Below are 10,413 nucleotides of genomic sequence, written 5' to 3'. Positions count from 1 at the left end.
ATTTTCTCAGTTTACAAGTAAAAGGTTTTTTTTTTTTTTTTTTTTTTAACTCCTTCAATTGGTAAATTTACACACTTACTCTTGGTTTGGACAGTCAAGATAGATTATTTTTCTCATACCACCTGTAAAATCTTGTAGGGCAAATTACACTTTCAGTGGCACCTGCATAATCCTACTGTCTCCAAATTATGCCATAAATTACACCAGTTATAATAAAAGTAAAAGCAATTGTACTGGTGTAATTGTGGGGCATAGTTTGGAGACAATGGAATTGCACAGGGGTCACTAAGGGCATAACCTGGTGTGCAGGATCTTTCTTTGTGGTGGAGATGATGGGTGAGAAGAAAAGAGACTGTCTTGACTGTCAAATCCTATGGTGAGTTTTCAGGACTGACAATGAGAAAAACAACAACAACGTTTTACTTTTACTGTAAGCAAATTTGATATGCCCGTTAATCATTAGAGCCAATAAACATGACAAGTTTACAGTCACCTTGCAACATGACAATAAAAGGTACAGCATGGGATATGAATAACAAGAGGCAAACAGTTTGTAATGTAATTTTAGCTATCAAGCAGCCAAGACATAAAAATTGCCAGCAACACTATGTTAAGGAATCTTATAAAGCTTTATTAAATAAAACAAGTATAAACGGTCATATTTACATTCAAACTGTCAATTTTAAGGAACATCAGCATGTAAGGCACATCTGTATTTCTCAAGCACTAGTAAATAAATTATACAAAACCCCACAAAGGAATACTATTGAACAATGTGGCATTTTCCAATAATACCATGTAAAAAAACCTATGTGCCACAGAATTTGCCTGTGTATACATTCATGTCTTTCGAATATTTGCCTGTATAATCTTGCATATTTCATATGTTTCTCACAAGAAGAGCTGAATATTTTACTGGCTCACACTGTAATGACACAATATTATGTTCTTTATAACAGATCACTTGTGACTACCTTCACTGAACTTCTTGTTGTTGTTTTTTTGACAATTCACAACTAAGGAAATTATTCACAGTTGTCCCTCTGACAGTATTACATATATGTAAACAAAGCTTGAGGCTGAAGGTGATAGCTGCAAAATATTGCCCACAGGATGAAAGAAAATGACCATTATTTCAATTTTAATCATCAAAGGATTTAACATACCACAACTGAGGTAATTTTTCCCTCCTAGGAGCAATATTTTAAAGCTATGGCTTGAAAACCATTCTCTTCTCAAGTTTTAAAATAAATGTGTAAAAATCTCACTCGTATGTACTTTGTTGGCAGTCTTCTGAAAAGCTCAGAATGTCTGAGCATGTACAGTGATCTACTTCCTAGTTCAGTAAAGTAGCTTCTGATTTTTCTGTCAATAATGCAGTTTGAGTCATATGGGCCTGTTCTAGCCAATCAAAACTTAAAAAAACAGAACAAAAAATAAAATAGTTTACTACCTATGCAATATGCTGCATACACTTATTTTAATTTTATTTCACGTAGCTCTTATACAGTAAGTACTCTTTTTACTATTAGGTAAGATATTAATTATACTGTGCCCTGCTTGTACACACTATTAATAGCTAGTAGTAAAAGTCAACATTTTTAGGGTGCCCATATTGTACCAGAGACAAACAGGTTAAACTAACTGACATTCATACTTCACTTTTATCATATAATGTGCCACTTAGTTCACAATGCAGTAACCAGGGCAGTGGTGATGCATGGAGGCTCAGTGTCTGCTGAGGTACCTATATTTCTAATCAATCAATGAAAATACACTGTTTGTATTAACAAATAGAAAGCCAAAAACAAATGAAAAATAACTGCCTTCACTCAAAAAGATTTGCATACTCCTTTGTAACTGTTCTAGAAATCTTCATTCATAAATGATGGTTACTCTAGAAAGGCACATGCTTTTTAGCATTCTCGGTCATTAGCGCAGGAGAGCACAGTAACCATAAATATACTGCAATTGTACCTATGGGGAGCCATATTTATAATTTTCTGTAAAAAATATAGAAAACAGACTAATCTATTCACAGTTATTACAGCATTTCCTATTTTTAAACTGGCAAATAATGAAGATAAATCACATTGTAAGGCTAAAATATAAGAACACTTATCAGTGCAATACATTCCTGAGTCTCATGATGATAATACTGGAGCCCAAAGAAAACTTTAGTCCTTTGAAACACAGACTCCTTCACATTTTTGGCTCACATTTTATCTGTTTTACTATTTCCCTTCTTTGAAAACCACGTTAAAAGAAAGTTAATTTCCACAGGAAGCAAATAAAAAAAACATAATACTTGACCACCTTCTTCTAAGTGTACCTTCTACTTGCGTGAAGCTTGCAGGAAAGCTAGCTTAGCACAAAGATAGCTAATTGTCCAGTCATCTTTGTCAACTGAACATAACATAAAAGACACAGGAATGGATCTTATAGGATTGAAAGCATCCCCTTAAAAATTTGAAGAGCGCAATGCATTAAAAAAAGGTGTTGCACAGTATATTACACTGCATTTTTAAGATGACTTGCATTACACTGAGCATTTGAAAGTTTTTAAGCCTAGCTGAGAATTTTCCAGAGTGAAATGATTTGCTATTAGTAAAAGCATTGACTTTTCTTTTAACCCAAGTATATGTCCTTGTGCAGATGAGTCCCGTCGTCTTTCTTTAATGTGAAGCATAACCAGTACTCCATAGCCTGGAGGGAGGACTGTTTTTTCTATCTGAGTACGAAGGACTGAGAGAAGTTGCAGATGAAACAGAAAAACCTACAGTCGTGGAGAAAGAGAGGAAACAATCATATTAAGGGGGGAGAGTAAAAAACCAACAGCTGCTCTTAGATTGGATTAATATTGGAAGGGAGTCTAAGGACTCATTGAAAATAAAGCTCTACCTTTATATTTTCAGGTACATTTTAATCAAATGAAGATGATGGAACTTCTGTATTTCTTCTCACAAGCAACATGAATTAATGCATTGATAAAACCCCTGAGGCCCACATTTCAGTAAATAATGACGACAGTAACTAATAATCTGGGGTTGTTTTACCTCACTCCGAATACCCAAAAGTTATTCATATGAAGTGAGGCTCCAGTTCAGCAAAATACTCAAGCATGTGCCTAACTATAAGCAAGTAGTCCCAACTGATTACATTCGATTATTCATGTACTTATGTGCATTGCTAGCTCAGGGTCCTACACCGAGATAGGTATTCAGTGTCCTTTGTAGGACATTGTGAAATTGATTGATTTGTTGTTTTTTTATGAAAGTTAATGTGATTTTTTTCAATAATTAATTTTATGTGGTTATTGACCACCTGATGTTTTGATTTTCCATGGCAGTTCAAGAAACTGAACATTTGTCATGGGCAGGTACGTGGAAACTCAAATTCACACAAAAAGTAACAGCAAGGAAGACAAAGAAATTGAACAGTGTTGCAAAAAGTAAAAGAAGAGGATGAGTATATGGTGGGGTTTGCAGAACTAATCCTGCTTAGTGGGAGTTTGTTAATTCTCTTCTCGCCTCAACCAATGACTCACCTTAACATGTTATAAGCAAATTTAGGCCTCTATTGGAAGTAGGTAAATCTCTGTATCACTATTTAATAGGGGAACTTAAGGTGCACAGTTGCATTCAAGTTCACACAGCAAGTCCGTGTCAGAACATGATTAGAATACAAGTCTCTTGACAGCTAGATCTATTTCCCCCCCAAAAAATTTCAAATTGTAGTAAAATTGAACAAAATCTTGTGAACTCTTTGCAAACCCCAAACCAGGCACATGTCAAGAAAAGATTTTGGTACATAAATTTCACCCAGCTATAGTTGTTTTAGCTACTTTCTGTTTTGTCCAAACAGAATAAACAGCATATTGGCACCTAGGTTTCTGGATAAGTCTGAATGTACAGTAGTGGGAGCTCTGGCCCTAACAGCATCATCAGAATAGTTGGTCTATCAAGTCTGAATTCATTAATTCAGGGGTTTAAATAATTGCTTTTTCTGGCCAAGGGGAAAAAAGGAACAAGGCAAAATGGGAGGTCCTGCAGGTGTGCTGGGAGTAAATTTCTTTGGAAGTTTGGTAATTTTATTCCCTGTATGTTACCTTCTGTCCTCTGACCTCTGGCGTAGTTTAGTGATGCTTGGGACAATTCTTTTTTTCCTTAGATTTTCAGTGGTATGGGAAAGCAGGAGACTAGGAAAAGCAAGTGAAAGGCTCATCCAGTTTTCCTTGCACCCGGCTTTCTTAATCACTTCCTTCATCCCAGACCAGATAAGTTCCATTTTTTTCAGCAATTTTTTGTAGCTAGTGAGACTTCCAGCCCTTCTGCACTCTGTTCCCAGGGATCTAACACTGGGACTTTCACTTTAATTGAAGGCAAAGAAGTTTCCTTCTCTGTTCTATGTAGACTATGCAGAGGATGGAATTTTCCCTGTGCAGTAAGCTGGATACACTAACTCCTCACTTAACGTTGTAGTTATGTTCCTGAAAAATGTGACTTTATGTGAAATGATGTTAAGCGAATCCAATTTCCCCATAAGAATGAATGTAAATGGGAGGGTTAGGTTCCAGGGAATTTTTTTTTGCCATACAGTACAGTACTATAGTTGGGAGGTGCCCCCGCCTTACCCCACACAGGCACAGCCCACTGGTGCTGGAGACAATGAGGCAGGCAAGGAGGCTGAAGGTGCTGTAGGCTAGGAGAAGCACATTGCGCAGCAGCAGCAGCTTCCCCTACTCTGCAAGCACAAGGGGCAGGGGGCTCAACTCTCGGCCCGCCCACGCCACCCCTTCCCCCAAACCCCAAACTTAATCCGCCTCTTCTTCCTCCCCCCAACCCAGTTACTCTGCACGCTGCATCCTTGCTCCTCCCCACTCCCTCCCCTGCCTCCTGCCTGCGGCAGTCAGTTGGCTTGCAGCGTTCAGGAGGCAGGAGCGAGGACACAGCACGCAGGCTCCCCCTCCCTTCCCTACTCCTGAACACCGCAAGCCAGCTGATTGCCACGAGCAGGAGGTGGGAGGTGCGCCGCGTCCTCGCTCCTCCCCCCGGCAATCAGCTGGCTTGCGACGTTCAGGGGACAGGAGGGAGGAGTGAGGACTCGGCGCACAAGCTCCTCCTTCTCTCCCCTGCCTCACTCCTCCCCCTCCCTCCTGAATGCCACAAGCCAGCTGATTGCTGTGGGCAGGAGGCGGGGGGAGGAGGAAGGTGCTGATCCACAGGGTCTGCTGGCAGGTGGGAGGCGCTGGGGCGGGGGCACATAGGGAGCTGTTAGGGGCGCTGCCAGCTGTGGACAAAGCAGCCAAACAACGTTATAGTGAAGCACTTCACAACTTTAAATGGAGCATGTTCTGTAATTGAGCAGGGATGTAAGATCGAAACGACGTTAAGTAGGGAGTTACTGTACCTCACAAGATTCATTTAATACATGAAACATTGTAGAAGATACTGTAGAGATAATCACTAAGACAACTGAAATCCAAGTAATTAATTTTTATTCCTTGCAGGCCCTTACTCAGATTTTAAGAAAGGGTAATGTAATGCCAAGGAGGAAGAAAGAAAACCTAAGCACATTTTACTAATTATAACTACATAAGAATTTTGAGTATTTCCCAGTTATGCTGGGATTGATTTCCAAATTAAAGTTAAATAGTCTCCCTGCTTATTGTTTTCCTTTTTAAAGATGGGAGCATGCCACTACTTCCCACATTTTATTTTCTTTCCTGACACACTCGGCGGTGATGATGCTAACTTCTGGGAGTCTTGACCTTGCCTGAATCTTCCATGATCAGCAATGGGCTTTTCAACAATGGAGCCTGAAGCATTACTAAACTCTTTCACCCAGGGCACTCTTTTGGCTAACCTTCATTGTACCAAGGCTGCTTTACAAATAAACAAATGAATAAATAAAAGTGTGTCTGTTCTGCCACAGAGGGACTGAAATCTCCATTACAGCACAGGAAACTCCACTGAAACTCTCTTAGTGGAATTTCCCAAAGATCGTAACTAAGACAAGATGTTAAAAATTTCTCTCCCAATCAGGAGTGCAACTACTGAGGGTCAAAGAATTCTGATTTTTCCTTATATTTCTGATCAAACCTAAGTATGTACCCAGTGTAACACTGGGATTTCTGATGGTGCATGTTACATAAGGCAAACTAACAACCATAGAAGGTACATACTGAGCTATGGGAGTTTTTGTCATTGGATTCCATAGGAGCAGGATCTGGACCTTAGTTTTCCCACTACTGCAGTTATTTCCCCCCAAAATATTTATTGCAAAAATACCATTTAATGATCCAGATTCTAGTCTCCATCACAAAAATGTAAAGCACAAGTATTTCCACTGAGGTCTAAGGAGTCACACCAGTGTAGGACAGGTGTGTGTGACCTCAGAATCAGGAACACTAAAAAGTTGTATGGTGCTTAGATGCCAGCCTTGTAATTTATTTCAGGATACAGGTTCTCTTAGTGCAACCTCCTTGCAATAATTCAGATGCAATATCTAGGGTAACCAATTAATTTTATTTATAACTGGGTAACAGCTGCTTACTGTTATAGCTGTGTTGAGGCGTTGTCCTTGGGGTAAATGCTGGATAAGTGTTCTGTTCTTTTGGGGAGAAAACTGCATGGTAGGCTGAAAGACATTATCAAAAACATTTCAGAGTGGAAATTATTCCTTTAAAGCACAGCTAAAATGTTTAAAAGTTAGGAAAATATTATTGCAGCTTTTTACTCCCTTACCTATGATCACAACAGCTGTCCCTGCCAGCAATGCAAAAAGCGTGAAGAACATTACTTGATAGGAATCAAGGAAGTGTTGGAATAAGCTGGCTCCGTCTGTGGAACGATTGAAAAGGAGAGATATCATATGATGTTATAAATAGCATTGTATCTTTCTAATCCCCTCTAATGACAACTGGGCTCTTTTCCTAGCTTTTTTCTATTTCATTTTGAATATTTATTTGTGCATGTTACATTTTATTAGTTTAAATAACATGATTGACTTAGATTACAATGGCAATTTCCACTATAATGTTCAAAATGTGCTTGTCGGTGATAACTCAAAATAGATTGAAATGTCACACACATTGTTCCCACCTCAACCCACTAATCAGTTTTGGAAATGCCAAGCCATGTTTGAGAGTATGTAAAAATTAAAGCAAGAAGTACTGTTGGATACTATAGAATTATGGAATTTATGCCAGCTGGGATGGGCAAGCAGCCATTAGAGAGCACATTCCAAAGACAGTAATTGGACTGACCCAGAAAGGGAAATGTGTCCAGCTTCAGCCACAAGGAGCATTTGCATGCAAACCTTGCTGTCAGAATATTAGTGTTTATCTTACATATCAGACAACTTTTTAGCTGATTGTTACTCCGGCTCAAATCTAAGCCACACTAAGTTCTACACCACCACCTTGAACACTAATGAATGTTGGAGATTTATTCTGACCTATGAAATATACAGATAGAAAAACTTACGTCTCATTGGCTCGCTTCTCTCAGCTACATAAATCACTGTCACCGGAACAGTGATTGACTGGTCAGTCACTGGGCTAGATATGGTAAGAATGGTTGATAAGGACCCCTGGCTTGGAACTCCTGGATCAGATACACTAACAGTGTAGATTACATAACTAGGCAGTCCATATGATTTCTCCTTCTCAAAGGCCTTCACCATTGGTGACCCACATTTCACCTGCAAGACAAACATACTGTCCGAACAAGCACTGTGCACACCCTCGTTTCCCGGTTTTATGCCAAAGAGATGCATAAGAATTAAAACTCTCTTGGAAGGAAAATTTGCTTCAAAGAGGAGCATATGTTGTAAACTATAGAGCTATACCACCAAACTTCCTCAGATTCATTCTCCCTCTCTGATCGCACAACTATCTGTTGCCTATTTAGTTTCAGTATTGTTGCTGCCAGTTTTGCTACCCTCTCTTGCAAGGCTGGAGAATAGCATGCATGTAAACTCCCCACACAGTAGCACATGAAAGCAATATCATCCTGCCAGGGCATGAAACAAACACGTGCGTGACCACCAACTAAATAGTAAAACTAACTGTACTGTTCGGAAACAAAGTGAAAACAGAGAAAAATGTTTTCACTCCGTGCTCCCTACCTGTTGCATAACCTCCAGGGTTACTTGTAAGAATACTTTACAATACAATAAATGTAACAGTATACTTCCACATAAAAATGTGATTCTCAACATAAGAACGGCCATACTGGGTCAGACCAAAAGTCCATCTAGCCCAGTATCCTGTCTTCTGACAGGGGCCAATGCCAGGTGCCCCAGAGGGAATGAACAGAACAGGTAATCATCAAGTGATCCATTCTGTCGCTCATTCCCAGCTTCTGGCAAACAGAGGCTAGGGACAGCATTCCTGCCCATTCTGGCTTCTCAAGTGGGTGGAATCTCTAAGACACAAGAATGTTAATGTTGGCTACAGTACTTAAAAGATTCTCCTATCCTTCTACAAATTAATCTTTCTACTGTCGGGCAACGTCAATACAGCGAGTCAAATACTAAAATGCTTTAAAAAAAATCTTAGCAAGGTTGATGAACACAGGTTATTATTATTTTAACATCCGATCTCAAACTTCATGATGAGTTTCTGCATTTAGTCCCTGGGGTGAGAGGAAAAACAATCAAATACTAGATATCCCAAAATATATCAAATATGGTTTACTTAGCTGGAGAAAATACACACAACTGTATGTGCACAATTACAAAAACTAGTGTTTTAATCTTTCCCCTCTGTAGAGATTATAAACATCTGCAGTGTCACCACAGCAGGTACTGTCAGAAGACATTTTTGAATTTTAAAGGTCATGCATGTATCAGTACATAAAACCAGAGAATCATAGCAGTTAGAGATGGCAAAGCATTGAGTCAGTCCACAGAAAGTGCAGCACATGGTCTCTGGCTAGATGTTAAACTAGCAAACATGACACTTTATTTTTATCCAAAATCAAGTCTGTTTGGACCTTTCACAATAGCTACTAAGAATGGATCTAACAATCCACACACGTATAACAATGGGCAACAGGTTACAGCTGATTGTGACAGGGTGTAGGGGAACTAACTGCTCCCTAGTACATAGGGGGTTAAATTCCACCTACACTTTCTCCTCCCCTTGCATAGGTGCCTAGGGGAAGATTTAGGAGCAGGACTGCTGGAAAGAGAGAATGGCTCTGGGAAGCCTCCATGCTAGCACAGCTGCTGGGGGTGCTGGGTGAATCTCAGATTGGGAAATCTCCCTCCTGTGTTTTGCTCAGGTCCATTTGTTCCAATTTATGCCGAGAAAGGTTTTACCCTGCTGAAAAATCCTGCCAATTATAGCTGCTTGATTTCTCCTGAGCCACACCTCATTAATTCACTCCCCACCTCCTGGGGCTATCATCGTACACATACCCTGACTGTGTGCTGTTGTTATATTTTTGTAAAGTGCCATGTATATTTTACACTATGGGCTACTCTGTGACTTGCATGGCACCTCCACACTTGGGAAAGCAAGAGCCCCTCCTTACATACTTGCATAGGCTACCTGGGCCCTGGGCCTGGCCACACAGATGGGCAAACATTCCTCAGACCAGGCAGGCACCAGGCACCATGACAAATTGGCCAGCACTGCTGAGCCAGTAGGGGTGTGTGTGTGTTGTAATTTACTATGGGTATAAGCCAGCCATAAATGACTCCTCCCCTGGAGCAAGGGGAAAGCATGGAGGGCATTATGCATCAGAGGGATGTGAGAGTCACATTGCCACCTGGAAGTACTCCCAGGGTGATGAAGTTTACACACTGTCCCCTTGCTCACAAATGCACCCAACAGCTCAATACAGCCTTAAATATGTAATGAGAATTTGCCGTGACATACTCACCTCCAGTTTGTCAAGTATTTCAGTGGCTCCAAATATTTTCACGTCAGAACTCGTATAATGGTTACTTAAGAGAATTTCAGTCTGATCAGCATAAAACCCTGGATTGAACGGCACTTCAGCGCTGATCTGCTCTCCAGAGAAATGGCTGCCCTGGACTGAAGCTGTGACTAGGAGAGCAGTTTTGCTTATGCTCAGATGCTTTAGCTGCTTGTCAGTAAGTCTGTGCATTGTGATGGAACAGGTATAATGTCCTATAAAGATGAAAACAGTTCAACCCTTGTTAATTTACTTGTGTTTCTTTATGGTTTTTCTCTTCACACCCAAGAACATTCCTGTGGAAGAAGGGAGACTTTAGAGGGGAACGGAACAAGGAGAAGGTGGTGCCCTGACAAATCACAATGGACAGGGTGTCCCAAGAGTGGAAAAAGGCATGAAAGTGCAGTGGACAAATGGGCCCCCTAGGATGGGGACTACCAATAATTCCCAGGCATACTGAACTAGAAGTCTTTCTTCATGTAAA

The 10,413-nt window shown here is 40.2% G+C and overlaps 1 protein-coding gene across 3 annotated transcripts in view; it reads right to left on the bottom strand.

Annotated features, from left to right (window-relative positions):
* Positions 1–610: 610 nt before the first annotated feature.
* NUP210 (nucleoporin 210) overlaps positions 611–10,413 on the bottom strand; it is a 120,251-nt gene continuing 110,448 nt past the window's right edge. For 2 of the 3 annotated variants that reach the window (XM_034775574.1, XM_034775575.1), the window contains exons 36-40: positions 9,894–10,144; positions 7,488–7,704; positions 6,747–6,842; positions 6,556–6,639; positions 611–2,776 (exon numbers count right to left, since the gene is read on the bottom strand). In XM_034775574.1, coding sequence (XP_034631465.1) covers positions 2,676–2,776; positions 6,556–6,639; positions 6,747–6,842; positions 7,488–7,704; positions 9,894–10,144 — 749 coding nt within the window. In that variant the 3' untranslated portion in view covers positions 611–2,675. Of the gene's footprint in view, positions 2,777–6,555; positions 6,640–6,746; positions 6,843–7,487; positions 7,705–9,893; positions 10,145–10,413 lie in introns of those variants that run through there. The other variant, XM_034775576.1, reaches the window with a different exon arrangement.

The sequence above is a fragment of the Trachemys scripta genome, chromosome 7, assembly GCF_013100865.1.
Source record: "Trachemys scripta elegans isolate TJP31775 chromosome 7, CAS_Tse_1.0, whole genome shotgun sequence".
In the NCBI taxonomy this organism is placed as follows: Eukaryota; Metazoa; Chordata; order Testudines; family Emydidae; genus Trachemys; species Trachemys scripta.
Note: the sequence above shows the minus strand (reverse complement) of the source record. Positions and strands in the feature narration are given on the sequence as shown.